The following is a 19,243-nucleotide window of genomic DNA, read 5'->3' on the forward strand; positions in this document are numbered from 1 at the left end:
AACTTGTGCAGCGGGCGCTCGCCATTGGAGTGCGCCACGAAGAACGCCCTTGGCGCAATGAGGAGGGTCGCCAGCTTCACACACCCTCTAGAGCGCCTCCTTACCTTCCCAGGGATCTAGGACGTACGCGTCCCTCACCTCAGCTGCAGGCAGGGGAGGAACCAATGGAACTTGGTGGTGCACAGGCTCAGTCAGCTGCCGGAGCCCCAGCGTCCGGAGCAGTCAAGACGAAGCCTCCTAGAGGGAACAGGAAGTGTTACATCTGTGACAGTGCGATGCACATGGCCAAAGAGTGTCCCCAGAGGCTCCAAAAGCACACTGCAGCCTTAGCAAGAGTAACTGCAGCAGCACTACATGAAGAGCAATTTCAGGGAAACGACAATGCCTGGCTGGAAGCAGAAATGCTGGGGCACAGCCAGGCGAGTCAGTAGGACAGTCCCCAGCGCTTTTGAAGCATACAAACCCCCTGCAACCCAAGCCAGTGGTGCAGCTCACTGCAACTCTCCAGCTACCTAATGGACGCACCCTGGAAGTCCCCATTACAATTGACAGTGGGAGCAACGCAGACTTCGTGGGGGTGCACTTCGTCAAGCAGCATCGCATAGAGCTCCTACCAGCCACGCTGCCATTGAACGTCGTCACAGTGGATGGCAGGAAGCTGCTGGGTGGGCAGGTGGTACAACAGACGCCACCCATGGTAATGCAGATTGGCAATCACCGAGAAGTCATCAGTTTCAACGTCACCCGCCTGTCAGACACACCTATAGTGTTAGGCATGAGTTGGCTGGATAGGCACAGCCCAACCATGGCGTGGTACCAGCGGCAGCTCACTTTCGGCTCGTCCTATTGCGCGCAGCATTGCATCCAGACCGGTCAGGAGGAGGAGGGCCAAGAGGAGGGGCAGCCATGGGGGACTAGCCATGGACAGCGCCAAGGTCCGCGCGGTGTTGGACTGGAAAAGCCCGCGAAATCGGAAGGAGGTCCAGAGGTTCGTCGGCTTCGCCAACTTTTACCGCAAGTTCATCAGGGGTTTCGCCAGGGAGACGGCAGCTATCACGGACACTCTCAGCTCCAAGAAGAAGAAGTTCACCTGGACGGACCAGGCGGAGCAGTCCTTCAGGAGACTTAAGAGTCTCTTCGCGTCCGAAGAACAGCTGCTACACGTGAATCCCGGCCAGGGGCGCCGACTTATAAAAAATATTGGGGGGGCCCATACCGGGGTCCTGCTGCTGGTTCGCTCGGGTAGCCGGGAGAACGCAGTTCGAGGTGGCGGTGTTGGGGAGAGACCCTCGCTCAGGGCGCCACGAGACTTGGTGGCCGGCGGCCTATCTGGGGGGTTTTGGAGCGTATTTCGGCGGAGCGATTGGGGAGGAGGGGGCTTGTTGCCGGATTCTTCAGCTGGGCTGGAGATCCGCTGCTGGGGGGTCCCTGGGCCGAGTTGTGAGCACGGCCTGCTGAAGGGAGATCCAGCCGATTGCGCGACGGGGACGGCCGGGGCTCTCCGGCTAGGGCGCGCGGCTGGCTGGCTGGTGAGGGAGCAGGTGGGGAGGAGGCGGGGGTCCTCACTCTCTTAGGAAACGCACCCGCGCGCCCGATTGCCACGAAGTCCGAAGGGTGCGTGTGTGGAATTAAAAAGCAAAAACGAGATACGGGCAGGGCAGGCAAAGAGTTTTCTGCAAGAGGATGGAGGGCAGGTTGAAGAGAAAATCACTCAGGATGAGACAGTCAAATCAGCCATGATAAAATGGGCTCAGGATATTGGGTATAACATCATGTTTGAGGACTGGGAAAGGTTATGGACCACCAGAATGAAATTCACGGCATGTAATGCCTTGAAGGAAAATATTATGAAAATGATTTATAGGTGGTACATGACCCCAGTCAAGCTTGCAAAAATATATCACCTGTCTGATAATAAATGTTGGAAATGTAAGGAGGCTGAAGGGACATTCTTTCACCTCTGGTGGACTTGTCCAAAAGTGAAGGCCTTCTGGGAAATGATCTATAATGAGTTTAAAAAGGTATTTAAGTATACCTTTCCCAAGAAACCAGAGGCCTTCCTCTTGGGCATTGTTGGCCAGAAAGTGTTAAAGAAGGATAGAACTTTCTTTATGTATGCAACTACAGCAGCAAGAATACTTATCGCAAAATATTGGAAGACACAAGATTTGCCCACACTGGAAGAGTGGCAGACGCAATTGATGGACTACATGGAACTGGCTGAAATGACTGGCAGAATCCGAGATTTGGGAGAAGAAACAACGGAAGAGGACTGGAAAAAATTTAAGGACTATTTACAAAAACAATATAAGTTGTATGAATGTTAAAAATTTACACGATTCGGAAACTATAGCTTCAGCAATTAGATTTGGGAAACAGGAAATTATATTTTAAGTAAGAAAAGGTCAAAATCTAAGGTAATACTATGTTTAATTTAAGATATAAGTAACTGATGAAAAGTATGTTAAATTTTGAGGTATAGTATTTGAAAAGTACAAAATAAGGTACGAAACAAGGTAATAATTTGCTGATATCTTTATTATAAAGAATGCAGGGTAAGGGAGATGTGAGGAAGTCCAGTTAGTTATATAAAAAATGTGTTGAATGGTTGGTTTTCTTTTCTTCTTTTTCTTTTTTTCTTTTTCTTGTTCTTTTACTTTTTTCTTCAGTGTATGTTTCTAACTTTGTATTTGAAACCTTAATAAAATATTTATAAAAAAAGAAGAAGAGAAAATCCTTTCGCTTTTCTGGGGCTCAGGGAAGTCTCAGAGCCGGAGGTTGGGGAAGGGACCCCCTTTGCTCTGCCCTCTTCTCCCGTCTTAGATTTGCATGGGGGTCCCCGCCCGAGCTTGCCTGGCCACCGGGCCACACAAGGGCCGCGCTCTACGCGGCACACCTTGCTAGCCGCGCAGCTGTCCTCCGCGGCTGCGGAGCGGCCCTGCGCCGGTGCCCAGCCCCTCTGGGCGCCCGCTGCGCTGCCAATGACAAGCGGGCGACGTCGCGGGCGGGGAAGGCGTCGCTTTCTTTCCCGATCCTGCATCCTCCCAGTCTTCCAGCCCTTTTTTGGGTTGGAAGCTCGTCTCGTTCGCCCTTCTCCTTTCTTCACCCTGCGCGCAATTTTCCTCCCTCGTCTCCCTCCCCATTTCTCCTTCCTGACTGACTGACTGACTGACGGGCTTGGGCTCGGGCTCAGGCTCCGGGTCGGGGTCGGGCTCAGGCTCGGGCTCCGGGTCGGGCTCGGGCTCCGGGTCGGGCTCAAGCTCAGGCTCGGGCTCGGGCAGCCACAGCGTCGGCGGTGTTGGCGATCGGCGGCGCGGGGGGATGGCCCTCCCGGGGGAGCCGGCGCTGCTCAATGGGGTTGCCAAGGAGACAGGCCGGCCGCCCTCCTCCCCCGGCCCGGCGCCCCCCGCCGCGCCGGTGCCCGTTATCGAGCTGGTGCGCGCCGGGCGCCCTATAAAAGCCGCGGACGCGCCCACCGCCGCCCGAGATTATTGGGGGGGCTGAGCCCCCCCAAACGAATTTTTGAGGGGGCTCGGGCCCCCTCAAGCCCCATGGAGTCGGCGCCTATGGTACAGCAGCGAGCGAGCTCCAAGCACCCATTGCCACCCTCCCTCCCGCAGCGCCAGGCAGATGGAAGTAGAGAAGACGCCGAGGACGCCCCAGCTGTTAGAAACAGAGATCCACAGCCCCGCCCCCTGGCCGGTTTAAACTCCAGCGAGTTAAAGGGACTCTGCTTCCCCATTTCACCCCCACGGGGACCACGCACCCTCCAATAAATTAAACCCCCTATATCTTGCGAATACACGTGTATTCAAGCTTATAGCCTGGTTCCCCAAGGAAACCCAAAAGACCCCATGGCCGCCAACTTTTCAGCCTCCTCCAGACCCTGCCTTGAGGCTCCATTGTTTCCCTTTCTGTCCCCGGAATTGTCACCTGCAGATTTCTTTCTAGCCCTGCGTTTCCCTTAAAGGCACAGGCACACCTGGCAGGCGCGTGGAGTCCAAATGTCTGAAAGACAGCAGGTTAGGGAAGGCTGACTTAAGCGTGCAGGTGGGAGCCACAGGCACAGCAGAAAGATACAGGAGCTTTGGCAAAAATCTATAATCTAGAACATCCGGCGTTTAGGGTGGCGATTCTAGGAAAGACCAGCTGTCCATCTGAGTCTTAAAACCAGCAGCCAAACAAACAAGAATTAAGCCCGTAAAAGTTTTCTGTTTCTTATTCGCCTCTCTGCCCCCAATCTCGGCTAAATAGGAGCTGACACTACGCAGGTGGGAGAAGGTGGCACTCTGCACATTCTCGTAGTCAATGGGACTTTGGGACCCTGGCTGAAATTAGCTGCCAGCACACAATTACTTGGGAGCAAGCCCCATTGGACTCAACGATAGTAATTGTGCAGTACCAACACGTCCTTTTTTTATAAGATGTTTATTAAAATTTTCAAAATATTACAAAATAAAAATAGAAAAAAATAAAATACAAAATAAAAATAATTAAAAACAACTCAATCTTTCCATTACTTATTTTTCATTAGCTTGTTTCCGGACCTCCTCACGCCTCCCTTTTTTGTATTCCAATTCAGTTTGTTGGTTCAGCAAATCCTTCCCCTCTTTGTTTATCCTAATCTTTAATCTTAAAATATTGTAACATTAAATCTTTACCTATTCGTAATCCATTTTTCATATTACCTTATAGTATTGCAGCTAAAAACCACTTAGTTTCTACCCAACATCATTCTAACATTCATTAATTTTACAATATTTCTGTAAATAGTCTTTAAATTTCTTCCAATCTTCTTCCACCGACTCTTCTCCCTGGTCTCGGATTCTGCCAGTCATTTCCGCCAGTTCCATATAGACAATCACCTTCCTCTGCCATTCTTCCAGAGTGGGTAAATCTTGTGTCTTCCAATACTTTGCTATAAGTATTCTTGCTGCTGTTATAGCATACATAAAACAAGTTCTATCTTTCCTTGGCACCAATTGGCCGACCATGCCCAGGAGAAAGGCCTCTGGTTTCTTCAAGAAAGTATATTTAAATACTTTTTTCAATTCATTATAAATCATCTCCCAGAAAGCCTTAATCCTTGGGCATGTCCACCAAAGGTGAAAGAATGTACCATCAGTTTCTTTACATTTCCAACATTTGTTATTGGGCAAGTGATAGATGTACCATTTTCATAAGTGCAGTACCAACACGTTCTGAACCCAGGAAGGGCACTTAAAAACTGCAGTGTTTAAAGTGTCCACTGTTTCTTTGCACTAACCTTCCACATCTGCCCGCTAGCCCTGCTTCTCCTCTCAGCTACCCTCTCAGGTAGAGGGCAGTGGCGGGGAAGAAGCTGAGAAGTGGGGCCACAAGTGAGCGGAGAAATTTCCCTTCCCTCAGTCTTTCTCTCCAACAGTGCCTGGATGCCTTGAACTGATGTGCCGCTTCAACCAGCCTGGAAGGGACCTCAAGAGCACCTGCGAAAAAGTGCCACACACACACACACACACACACACACACACAGGGGCTGCTTCGCTCTCCCACGAATAAAAGGTTTCCCAGGTTGTTTCTCCTCACTTTCCTTGACAGCCGGGCGCTGGCGGCCTCTCTTTGGGTCCCCTGACTTTGCCCATGGAAAGGGGGGGGGGAGTATCCCGTTTCCCCTCCCCACCTCCTCTCTGCCTTCCCCAGGACCAATACAGTGGTGCCTCGCAAGACGAAATTAATTCGTTCCGCAAGTCTCTTCGTCTTGCAAGTTTTTCGTCTTGTGATGCACAGTTTCCCATAGGAATGCATTGAAAATCAATTAATGCGTTCCTAGGGAAACCGCCTTCAGACCAGGTCCGGGGACAGTCTGTCCCCGGACCTCTTCTGAAGGCTGGGGGGGGACAAGGGCTTTTCTTTCCACCCCCAGCATTTTAAAAAACCCCGGGACAGCGGAGGACTTCTCCGCTGTCCGGGCGATCTTAAAATGCTGGCGGGCGGCATTTTAAAATCGCCCCGGGACAGCGGAGGACTTCTCCGCTGTCCGGGGCGATTTAAAAGCCCCTGGGAAGGCAGGCAGGGGGGACAAAGACTTTCGCCCCCCGCCCACCTTCAGAAGAGGTCCTGGACCTCTTCTGAAGGCGGGCGGGGGGCGAAAGTCTTTGCTCCCCCCCCGCCTGCCTTCAAAAGCCCTCCGGGACAGCGGAGAAACGCGCTGTGTTTCTCCGCTCTCCCGGGAAGGCAGGCAGGGGGGGACAAAGACTTTCGCCCCCCCGCCCGCCTTCAGAAGGTGTTCCCGCCCCGCTGCCCGGCTTTGGAGGAGGTCCGACAGTGGGGAAGACGCGCTGCGCTTCCCCGCTGTCCCGGATAATTTCCCTATGGGCTGTCGTCTTGCGAAGCAAGCCCATAGGGAAATTCGTCTTGCGAAGCGCCTCCAAAACGGAAAACCCTTTCATCTAGCGGGTTTTCCGTCTTGCGAGGCGTTCGTCTTGCGAGGTACCACTGTAACAAGCTGCTCTGAGGTACACTAGTGGCGGGAAGGGGGCGGTGGAGGGAAGAGAAGGGAAGTGCTGTCCTGTTCTCAGATTGGGGACAGCCTCCCACCTCATTCTCCCCAACCTATGGAACAACCAGATTCAAATCCTCGCCTCTTCACCCCTCAGCAAACCTTTTAGGCTGCATTTTTAATGTATTTTAATCTTGTTTTTAAAGTTTTATTTCAATCCATTTTTTTTATTGGTTGTTAGCCACCCTGAACCCTGCCTTGAATGGGGAGGGCGGGGTATAAATAAAATTATTATTATTATTATTATTATTATTATTATTATTATTAATTTCCCCTTCTTCTCTTCTCCCCTCCCCTCCAAGTTTTTTTTTTAATGATATTTATTAGAGGTTTAATAATTACAGAAAAAATAAGAAAGGAACAATAAAAGTTAAACAGAATAAAACAATACCATACATCAAAAATAAAAATAAAAACAAAAGACAAAACAACAAAACAACAAAACAACAAAAACATTTAAATACACATCCAATATTTCCATATCTTTACCTTTCATTTACTTGTTTCATCGATCTCCTCACACCTCCCTTTTTTGTATTCTAGTTCAATTATCTATTTCAGCAAATCCTTTCCATCTTTCTCAATTTTTGTTCTATAATTTATCTTAACACAATCTGACCTTAAATTTCCACTTTAGCCCATTAACAATCTATTTTTGCTTAATTCTTTATAACATTTCTGCTAAAGCCATATAACTTCATTCCAGCATCCTTCTAACATTCATTAATTTTGCAATATTTCTGTAAATATACTTTGAATTTTTTCCAATCTTCTTCCACCGATTCTTCTCCCTGGTCTCGGATTCTGCCAGTCATTTCCGCCAATTCCATGTAGTCCATCAGCTTCATCTGCCATTCTTCCCAGGTAGGTAGATCTTGTGTCTTCCAGTACTTTGCGATAAGTATTCTTGCTGCTGTTGTGGCGTACATAAAAAAGTTCTGTCTTTCTTTGGCACCAATTGGCCGACAATGCCCAAGAGAAAGGCCTCTGGTTTCTTAAGGAAAGTACATTTAAGTACCTTTTTCATTTCATTATATATCATTTCCCAGAAAGCCTTAATCTTTGGGCATGTCCACCAAAGGTGAAAAAAGTACCTTCAGTTTCTTTACATTTCCAGCATTTATTATCAGGCAAGTGGTAAATTTTTGCAAGCTTGACTGGTGTTATATACCACCTGTAAATCATTTTCATTAAATTCTCTTTTAAGGCATTACATGCCGTAAACTTCATACCTGTGGTCCATAACTGTTCCCAGTCAGCCATCATAATGTTATGTCCAACATCTTGTGCCCTTTAATCATAGCAGATTTCACTGTTTCATCCCGAGTATTCCATTTCAACAGCAAGTTATACATTCTTGACAAATTCTTAACTTTGGGGTCTAACAATTCTGTTTCCAATTTTGATTTTTCCACCTGGAAGCCTAGTTTTTTGTCCAAATTATATGCCTCCATTATTTGATAATAATGGAGCCAGTCTCGCACTCTGTTTTTTAATTTTTCAAAACTCTGCAATTTTAATCTGTCTCCCTCTTGTTCCAGAATTTCCCAATACTTCGGCCATTTGGCCTCCATATTGAGTTTTTTCTGAGCCTTTGCTTCCATTGGTGACAGCCATCTTGGGGTTTTATTTTCTAGCAAGTCCTTATATCTTATCCAGACATTAAACAGTGCTTTTCTGACAATATGGTTTTTAAACGCTTTGTGTGCTTTAACCTTATCATACCACAGATATGCATCCCCCCCCCATGTTTTTTTTAGGCTGAGAGGCTTTTCCTCACGCCCAAGTCTGAAAATCACCTAGAGGGCTACTGAAATTTCATGTTGGTGTTGCTGAAAGAAGAAAGGGGATGGGGAGTTGTGTGAGGAAGGTGGGGGTGGGGAGAAGGAAGGACGGGCCAGTGCCACCGCTGTAAGGACTTCCAGAGCGGGGTACCCTTGACTAGGGGGGCGCAATCTGGATGGTTCTGCCAGGTGCGCATGATCACATAGTGCTCCACCTGATGACTTGTTTTTCAGCAGTCATCCTGGTTTGCTTACATGGCAATTCAACTATGTCAAATATCTACTATTTGTTCTGATATGTTTGTAGGAGTTACATGACAACGACCTGCATTTATCCTGATTTGCTTGTGGGGTGTTTTCTCATTAGCCATTCATTCATCCCACACTTTCTAGTGAATTTTCCCATCACTTTTCTCACAGAAGAAAAATACATGTGTATTTTTGTTGTTTTTTTAAACATGAACTTGTTATTCACACTTTTGCTTGTCCTGTATTTTTCCCCAAAAATTTTTTATTGGTTTTCACAATATTATAAACAAACAAACACACAAGACAAACAAACATAAATCATAGCCTTATTGAAAATTACACTTATTAACTTCGTTAAGTGACTTCCTTGCTTCCCCTTGGTTGAATTTCATTGCATGTCCTTTTAACAGTTTTCCAAATCCCAATTCTTATGAAATTTAACTTAAACATTAACATCCTTAAATCTTCACCTTATGGAATTAAACATATTAATTCATCATTTAACAGAAATAAAATCCTAAGCCAATTAAGTATCTGCAAGCTATTTTCAATTAATTTAACTTAACAAATTTAACTAGATAATCATTCAATTTATTTAAATTTGCTTGTCCTGTATTTTTACCCTATTTGTGTACTGATCAGTTTATCTGGGTCTGAGAGCTTTTCTCGTTGTTCCACAGCTGTCTTAGGGAAAAAAGCAATATTATCTGCTGAATCAGAAGGTTGACCAGCAAAATCTGTCTTCAGATTTTCTGCACATCTGATTAAAATCCAATTCAGCAAGTTCCTATTTTCACAAGGCACAGTCGTGGAGCAATGAGAAAAGGTCTTGGAGTTAATTGCTACACAACATAATCAAAATACAGGTCAAGCAAAAGTGTGGACAAACCCAGAGTGCTTTAATCAATTTCAATTGTAGAAAGCTAAAGTTCTAGTACACTCTTAAATCTGTCCTGCATAATACTGACAGTTTGGAGAGACCCCCAGATTCCTGCATCAGTTTTCTATATGTAGAATCTCAGCCATTTGTCAACAGTATTGCATTAAGGATAAACGCAATTCAAATATAATAGAATTATCAGTTGTGAACACACACTCACAAACATAATGAGCCTGTTGCACCAGCCAAATGGCCCATCTAGACTCCATTCACATGGCAGTTCATTCCACTTCCCCAGTGTTTCCCTAACATTATTAGAGACAATGTGGTATAGTGGTTAGGTTGGACTTGGACCAAGGAGATCAGGGTTCAAATCCTCACTCAGCCATGAAGCTCACTGAGTGACATTGGCCCAGCCATTGCCTCTCAGCCTAACCTACACCACAGGGTTGTTGTGGGAATTAAATGAGGAGGTGGAAAACTATGTGTGCTATCTTGAGCACTTTGGCGAAAAAAGGTGGGATATAAATGAAATTAAGAAACAAACTATTAATTGTGGCATTCTCTTTTAACTTTAACACAAGGAGAAAACTAGTTCCAGAAAATAGAAAACAGAGCATGTTTAGCACTCATTTCTGTGTTATTTGATTCTACACAAAAAATCTATTTGCAGCCCCCTTAACGCAGAAAAAAATCACGTGTAAGGTGATGAGAGTTGGAACAGTATGTGAGCATACCATTCTTAATTGTTTGCAGGGAGGCACAACAGTTTTGGGGGAAGGTAGGTCTTGTTTTTATATTTCTGGAATGAGAAAGTAAATCATATTTTTCCTTTTAATTTATTCACACTTTGATAGAGTTTTTATTATGTTATTTATCTCTTCATATGCCATTTCCTTGTTTTTCCTTTCCATTTCTTCCCCCTTTTTTATTTCGCATGAGAAGCAAGAACTTTTGATGCATAACGGTTTTGGTTACACATTGTCACAACATATTAATAAAAATTATTTTAAAATATATAGAGAAAATATAGATAACACAAAGAGAACATAAATTCAGACAGAAGTGCCAGTGTTGCAATCAGGAAAACTAACACAGCATCACCTACATGTCTAATTGCAACCTAAGAGGACCAGGCCACTTTATGGTGCCGCCACACTTCCACTTGTCCAGTGCCAAGAAAGAACGGGTCTCAGCATTTTCCCCTGATATAGAAAAAATAGGGGTGGTTGGCTTTTGCTGCCCCAACTCCCCAAGGAAACATCTCTTTTAAGGGTTTGCATTTTGGCGTGGAGAAGGAGAAACCCCCTCTACAAACAGTCAGAAATTACATCTCACAGAAGGTGGGGTTCCTGTGGCTCAGGCAGGCTGAAGTTTGATATTCTTGAGGATTTAGCAAGTTTTGCATAATTCCAGACACAGTTTGGGACGCGGGTGGCACTGTGGTGTAAACCAAACCAAGCTTTGGGCTTGCTGATCAGTAGATCGGCGGTGTGAGCTCCCATTGTTCAGTCCCAGCTCCTGCCAACCTAGCAGTTCGAAAGCACGTCAAAGTGCAAGTAGGTAAATAGGTACCACTCCAGCAGGAAAGTAAACGGCATTTCCATGCACTGCTGTGATTTTGCCAGAAGCAGCTTAGTCATGCTGGCCACATGACCCGGAAAAACTATCTGCGGACAAATGTCGGCTCCCTTGGCCAGTAAAGCAATATGAGCGCCACAACCCCAGGTCGTTGGAGACTGAGCTTAACTGTCAGGGGTCCTTTACTTTTCTGAGACACAGTTTACACAAAACATTAGCATTTGATGAGACAATCAGGATGCCCATCCCTCAATGCGGAGCATCTGGGCAGACAATGACAATACAAAGGAGGTTCATAGATGTAGGAGAGGAATCCTTTCAGGAACTTCCCCTGATGTTCTCATGCTAGGGGAATAAAGGAGGCAGAGGAAATATTTAGTGTCTTTAGGAGAGTCAAAATGGCTTTTGGATTGCTTTCCTGTACTGTTTTAGACATGTGGTTTCATATACTTATGTATGTGTGTTTACCTTGTGCAGTTATCAACGTTCATTCTATATTTGAAACCTTACAATTCCCATAACACCCCCCTTGCCCTGCTCCTTTCCCACGGAAAACCCACCCTAACTTCAAACAGGAGAAAACGGCTATCCCGCGGAAAACTCAACTGCTCCGACTGAGCGCTAAAGAGTCATTTTCCCCAGAAAGACACATCATTTTGTGCTGTGTTTCTAGGCACAGGTTCCGTGATTTAAAGTGCTGCGTCTGGTATGTTGTTGGTTGTTTTGCCCCAGCGTTTTCCCTGTGAAAACCTTCCCCTTTTGTTCCACCTGGATCCGCGCCTGGAAAGCAAAGTACAGGTAGGAGTGCGCTGAGCTGAGCCCAGAGATGGAGCCCAGGGATGGGAACGGCTGCCTCCGCGGTCGCCATGGTTACACGGCCCTTAGCAACGCCTTTTTTTCACTTCCTGTTCCGTTGCCCGGCAACCCTCTGTCGCCATTTCCTGCGGGGCCTAGCATAGGAGAGCTGTCGGTGAAGCCGAAGGAGTCGGGAAGATGCTGTCCGTCCCGGGTACCGGCGGTGGCGGCCTGTCGCCTGGTTTCAGCGGAGGGGAATCTGGGTCGGGATCGGGCGGCGGAGGCGACTTCCTGACCCGCTACCGGCTCGTGTCGGCCAAGCTCCGCCGGCGCTTCCTGCGCAAGCCGAACTTGTCTGAGGCGGCCGAGCAGTTCGCGGCGCTGGCCAGGGAGCTGCGGGCCCAGGAGAGCCTCCCGTACGCGGCCTGGTGCCAGCTAGCGGTGGCGCGCTGCGTCCAGAGCCTGGGGCACGCGCCTGGAGAAGCGGCGGCGCTGGGCGAAGCGGCGCGCCTCTGGCTCAAGCACGACCGGGAGCTCCGCCTGCGCCAAGGCCCCGGGCTGGGACTGTCTGAACACCTGCCGGCTGCCCAGAGCTGCGTGGCTTTCGGCTCCCGCCTGCGCCTCGACCTGGGCCAGCCCGCGCTGGCAGCCGGGCTTTGGCTCGAGCTGGGCAACGAGCTGCGCTCCGGCGGAGAGCCGGGCCAAGCCGTGCCGGCCCTCCTGCGCGCCGCCGACCTCCTGGCGGTCGCCCAGCTGCCCCTGGAGGCTCTGCGCTGCCTACGCGACGTGGCCTCCTGCCTGCTGCTTTGCCGCGACCACGATGGTGCTTTGGCTGTGCTCACCCAGGCTCAGCTGATGGCTCAGGCCGGCACAGGACCCTCTGCCGGTGGATCGTCGTCTTCGGCTGCCGCAGCCGCTTCTTCTTCCGTTCCGGTCAGCCCGCCGCCGGGAGCCTTCCTCGACGAGCTGCTGCACTGCGAGGTGGCCCGCGTCCTTCTCCTCCTACTGCTCCAGCCTCCGCCTTCCAAGCTGATGCCCGAGCACGCCAAGACCCTCGAGAAGTACTCCTGGGAGGCCCTGGATGCCTCGCCGGGCTACGTGCCCTCCGAGCTCTTCCTGCTGCTGCAGTCCGCTGTCATGGCTTGCCAAGAGAAAGACTTGGAGGCGCTCAAGGTGCTGCAGAAGGAACTCTGGCCGCTACTCACTCCGGAGCAGAATCACCTCCTCCATCTGGTGGTACAGGAAATGATCAGTCCCTCAGGTCAGGGGATATGACCAAGGGTACTTTGGTATAGCGTATGGTTCTTAGACGACCCTTTTTTGTTTTTCACAGAAGTGTTGCAAAGAAGGTTTGCTTTGCTGATGGAAGTGACACTTCAGTCTCTGTCCTCCTAGCTTCCAGCCTGCATTTTCCATTAAGTCTACTGCACCTTTTCTCTGCATGAAGGAAACACGGTGGCAAAGCACTGCCTTTCATTCTATTGGGGCTTACTTTCTTCCTACCCACATCTATTCTTTCCTAACATTACTTAGACTTCACCAAGGACTTGAGAGAAAAACACGAGGTGTTCCACATTTCCCCCCGCTGTTGGGCTGATTTTATCATATTGGACTTTATAAAACTCTTCATCGTTGGTTCCAGAAATTACACAATTTATTACACATTGTAAACTTGAAAGTAATGTTGCGGAATTTTAAATGTTGATACTTATTTATATTTTACATTTTAAAGTGTAAGTACACATGTGAGAGGTAGCTGTGTTCTTTTGCACAGGGCTTTGTGTTGAACTGCTGGATTCTTGCTTGAAAACTATGCTGCCAGTTTTCTTCTTATGTTATTGGATTGCTTTGGACTCCAACTTGCCTCAGCCCCAGCCAGCATGGCTTGATGGAAACTGTAGTGTAGTCTAAAACATCTGGAGAGTACCAAGTTGGGGAAGGCTTTTTTAGTGTTTGAATACAAAATTCATTACAGTAAGCCCACAACATATGCAGGAGTTACATTCCGGGCTTCACACCTGGTTCAGTGGCAGATGGGATTGCCAGTGTCATTTCCCCCATATATACACAAATTGCTGCGCACGTAAAGCTGAATGCACAAAAGTTAAATGCACTTAAGTTGCAGGCTTACTGTAATCATTATTCAAGAATCAAAAAAATCCTGTCCGTTTAAAATCAGATTTAAGAGACTTTCATGTAGGCCTAGACTGCATAAAGCCAACAAATTGAAAACCAAGGCTGATGCTTTAATGTGTGGTTGTGCCCCAGGCAGATCACTTTGGTGGTGAAAACTGAGCAAAATAAAAATGATACTGTGCAGTGTCACAAGTTGCTGATTTGAAACTTAGCCTTAGTGCACCACACTTTTCCTTTGCCTTCCAGCCTTAAATCCAGATGAGAGTAAAAATGCCTTGGACTTGCATAAATGCCTCATATAGTCCTGGTCTTGTATTGCCTTATGAAGCTTTGTTAGAGAGCAAGCCTATTTATTACTTATATCAGTAAGTAATGGGTAGGAGGGGGAGGTCTTCTCTGCTGCAGAAAAGGCTGAGGGTGGTACTGGTAATGCTTGAGGTGTGTGCAGTCTTATTTCCTAGTACAGTCGTACCTTGAATCCTGAACACCTTACAAGTCGAATGTTGTGGCTCCTGAATGCCACAAACTTGGAAGTGAGTGTTCCGGTTTGCAAACGTTCTTTGGAACCCACCTTCCAATTGGCTGCAGGAGCTTCCAGCAGCCAATCAGAAGCCACACCTTGGTTTCCGAACGTTTTGGAAGTTGAACAGACTTCTGGAACAGATTCCATTCGACTTCCGAGGTATGACTGTACTGTTGTAATCGCTGATGGTGCTAATGATAATATATGTAGTAACTTTTGAAAATAATCCCTTTATAGATATCATAGACTTTAAAAGAGGCAACAGCAAAAGATGCATCTGGGAAGTGGTTAAAGTACAGATTTTGAACAGGAATAGGTTGCTTAATTATTTATGCAGGCAACCCCTTACTTATGCATGTTCAGTAGGTGTGCAATTGTACATACAGTGGTACCTCTGGTTACGTACTTACCGTATTTTTCGCTCTATAACACGCACCCGACCATAACACGCACGTAGTTTTTAGAGGAGGAAAATCCGTAGGCATGCCACCCGTAGGCATTCCCTCCATAACACACACAGATATTTCCCCTTACCTTTTAGGAGGAAAAAAGTGAGTGTTATGGTGCAAAAAATACGGTAATTCGTTCCAGAGGTCCGTTCTTAACCTGAAACTGTTCTTAACCTGAAGCACCACTTTAGCTAATGGGGCCTCCCGCCACCACCGCACAATTTCTGTTCTCATCCTGAAGCAAAGTTCTTAACCCGAGGTACTATTTCTGGATTGGCGGAGTCTAACCTGAAGTGTATGTAACCTGATGTATGTAACCCGAGGTACCACTGTACGTGCATCACATCGAACCCAGAAGTGACTTAAAACATTCCAAAAAAGGGGTGGAATGGGTGTGTGTGTGTGCACAGGCTTTTTCAATGGTGTTTCAAATATATGATTTCACTAACATGCGCGGTGCCTCAGAACATAACCACCACTTAAATGGGGGGGGGGGTGCCCTGTATTTCAGTCCATTTTTAGGCTCATGCCTTTTCTACTTTAAAAGTCACTCACTGGAAGTTACATGAAGTGTCAAGTTAGACAACTGAGCTCACAAATCTTAGCCCATGTTGTGAGTTTAGAGTCTGAATAAAAGAAGTGTTGGAAGAGCATAAGAGCCAGCTTCTTGGGGCTGAGGTCCGTTTGGGCCCTGTAATAAAATATTTGAGGGGTCCACACCCCACCCCACCCCCATTGATGGACTTTGCCATTCAAATAGTGTATGTGTGCTGTGTCATGTGTTTGGTTATGCATGGTGGGGCTTACCTGCTCCCACCCCAATATTTTATTTAAGTTGGTACCCCTGTGGAAGAGGGTGCTTCTACTCACTTCTTTATACCACCCAGACTGCTTTATCACCACCAAACAACTCTAGTGCCAAAGCAATCTCAGGTATCTTGGCAGCATATATGTGATGGAAGTAATAAATGTTTCTTATTCATGTTGCAGTTCCAATCCAGAATGAAAAACTTTTTCATTCTTAGTGTTGTGCCACACAAAAGATCAGTTTGAAATTTGGCATATTCATAGACCACAATGGGTAGATCATGTAGGACAGACAATGTGGTGCTCCTCAGATATTCTATAGAATGTTGGGGCTTATAATGATGAGACTTCCTTTGTCTTTTTTTCTACCCTTCTTAACTAAAGAGAATTCCTGTTCCTCTTTGATTGTAAAAATAACTTGCTTTGTTTGGAATTTACAGAGAGTAAGGTAAGCATTTTGTGCCTTTACCAATCCTAAACCAGTTAACTCAAATGTCAGCCTTGTTTTATTATTGGGACACAGCTTCAGTCATATGCATCCTAGATGGTAGAGATGTCAGGTGCCAAAAAAAAACCCCAAGAAGACTTCAAGCGCCATCCTGGCACCTAGGCATCTTCACTTGGTTGCAAGTGGCTGATAGCCAGATGCAAAATGAGATGCATTTAAGCAAATCTGTTTATTATATAACAGGTGCACTAGCATCTACTTTTATGTGTAAATGCCTAGCTATCACTAGATTGTAGTGAGCAGTGTTAGAAATTCAGTTATATAAGCTAGGCACAAAATGGCTCCTTAAGCCAAGGTTACAGTTGCCCAAATGGAATATCTGGTTGCCATTTTTGGGCAAGATGGCTCTAAAAAGTCTTATTTTTCAAAGGATGGACAGACTGATTGATTCTCAGTTAAATATCTGGCTAATTCAGATGACAACCTTGAACCAGGTTAAAAACTTTGAGAACATAAAAGGGAAAAATCACTTTATTCATAGACAGTCCACATTGGCCTATTCCTACCTCTTTTTCTTAATGGTGACACAGACAGTTCGTAGCGTAGGAATATTCTTCACAGTTGTGAGCAGGGCAGTGGGGTGGGGTAAATGAAGACAAGTGACAACCATTAACTATAACGTTGTCCACTGCTCCAGCTCAGGCTGCACAGAAAAAGCATTTTGGTTTCTGAAATCCAATCTGATTGTGCAGATAAAATATAACTGATGGAATTATATAGGATGTGGTATTAGTATGTGAAAACAGTCAAGATCCAGGCATGCACCTCCAGATGGTGGAGATGTCAGGCACCATCCTGGTGTCCAGGTATCTTCAGTTGGTTGCAAGTGGTTGATAGTCAGGTGCAAAATGCACCTGGTGCCTGGATAATTTTGAACACTAGTGGTGAGATGCATTTAAGCAAATCACTGTTTATTATATTACAGTTGCACTAGCTCGGCTTGGCGGAAAGATTGTCTTGAGTTTCAAGTTTTGAGGAATTACATTATTCCCTGTTTACTTGGACTCAAAGCGAATTCACCAATTCATCAATAGCATAACAGTTGTGGAAGCATCCGCGTGGAGGGAGGGTAGTCTCCCTCGCCCACCTGCCCACGTCTCCCCCCCCCCGGCCCTCCGCTCCCTCACCCAGCCCCTCAGTTCCCAACTGGATTGCGGAACGTCCAGCTTCTTGTTTCTGTGGGAGGAAGGCAGGAGGGCCCAGAGTTACAGTGAGTAACAGTCCCACTGATCTCCCCTCCAGGCTCTGGCATGAAAGCTCCCGCGGGAACCTCGCCAGAATGCCAGGTGAGCGGCAGGTACAGGAGAAGGTGCTCCAGTGCGAAGCTATCGTCGGTGAAGTTCTGCAGAGGGGTCTCCAGAGGGTTCTGGAGCAGCAAGATCAGGTCTATGAAAATGTGGCTCAGTAACTTCAGCTCAAGAATATTATTGAGTGATTGCAGGCGATAGGAAGCCAGGAGCTGACGACTCAAGTGGATCTAGGCTACAATTTCTATGTCAATGTAGAAGTGCCTGATGTCTCCACCATATTTGTAGCACTGGGTTATGGGTTATTTGTGGAGTTGACTCTTCCTGGGGTGCTTGCCTTCATTGAGAAGAACAAGAAGCTACTAATAGAGTTCAGTGAAGCCCTTACCAAAGACTCTGCCAAGATCAAAGCCAATATTAAGATGGTTTTAGAGGGCTTGCATGAACTCCAAGGTCTCCAAGATTTGCCTGAGGAGACCAGAAGGGACATCTTCCTTTAGGCACCTGCCCTTCCTAGAGGGGGCATTTTCAATGTGATATGCTGAAAGAAGAGTTAGTCTCTTGGGCATTTTGGTGGTGGCAGCAGGAACTGTGTTTGTAACTGAGGAAACCCTTATGAGTTGGGTAGGGTGAATGTGCTTACAGAGATAGCAGATCAGAGAGTTTGAGAGAGAATAGTTTCTCTTGGGGTGGTTGATTTCACTGCTTCATATATTCAACCCTTCTCTGCCTCTGTTTCCCCAGGAACTGTGTCTTAGTTCTTATTCTGTGTTCTCAGTTCTGTATCTTATAAGTTCATATCATTTTGTGAAAGTAATAAATAAATATGATTATTTTAAAAAATAACAACCCAAAACAGCAGTTATTGATTTTTACCAGCCATGACTTTGGCAACCCACTACACAACTACACAGAGCTGATCATTTATGCCAATGCTTTACCCTTTGAATACTGCAAAGGATCATTTTAAGCTTTGCTTCTGGTAACTCTCTCACAGGCATGCTCAGTGCTGTGATGTGAAGCATGAAAGTTCTAGGTTGCAGTGAGGTCTCTGCAGCCATGATGAATACATCAGCTCCAAGATCTAAAAATGAGGGGGTCCAAGCCCCATACAATGAAAATTCTGTTCAGTGGTAGTGAACACTGCCCTCCGCAAAACTTTTTTCTTCTATTTTGCTCCAACGCCCATCAGCCCCAGCCAGCATGGCCAATTCTCAGAGATGCTTAGATTTGTATTCCAGCAACATCTGAATAGCCCTATATTGGACCTACTGGCTACTCCTGCCTTAGGTCCATATACATTGCTAAAAATAAAGGGGAAAGCACTTCATTTACCTATTGTTTTATTAAATATACACATAACCTGACACTTCAGAAAACTTTCTATGCAGCTCACCATGAGTACAAAATCATTAGAATATGAAATCAATCAACTCAAACACTCATGTAATAAAACAACAGAGGGGATTTTTAATAGCATAAAAGTGAAATGAGAACCCAAGAGATTAATCATTCAAGAGACTTTTCCAATACTTTACCCTCAAAGGATAGTTAAGCCCCTGGCATCAATAACAACTTTTTAGAAGCCTACACTTTCTGTCCGGCTCAAGTAAACCAGATTTTTTAAAAAAACAAAACAAAAAACCAGGCCTAAGTTATAACAAAATTAAAACAGGCCAGGAAAAAAACAATTGAAGAATGGTACCATTCCTCAATCTTATTTTTTCCTAACAAGAACAATGATTA

General features: G+C 46.3%; 1 protein-coding gene across 1 annotated transcript; it reads left to right on the top strand.

The window, feature by feature from the left end:
• The first annotated feature begins 10,729 nt into the window (after window positions 1–10,729).
• LOC308582625 (40-kDa huntingtin-associated protein-like) lies at window positions 10,730–18,346 on the top strand. Its single transcript, XM_081214227.1, has 2 exons — window positions 10,730–13,088; window positions 17,493–18,346. Exons 1-2 carry the CDS (start codon window positions 12,026–12,028, stop codon window positions 17,696–17,698), a joined length of 1,269 nt encoding a protein of 422 aa, XP_081070353.1. The 5' UTR covers window positions 10,730–12,025; the 3' UTR covers window positions 17,699–18,346.
• Window positions 18,347–19,243: the final 897 nt, after the last annotated feature.

Source organism: Podarcis bocagei, assembly GCF_964188305.1.
Source record: "Podarcis bocagei genome assembly, contig: HAP1_SCAFFOLD_151, whole genome shotgun sequence".
In the NCBI taxonomy this organism is placed as follows: Eukaryota; Metazoa; Chordata; class Lepidosauria; order Squamata; family Lacertidae; genus Podarcis; species Podarcis bocagei.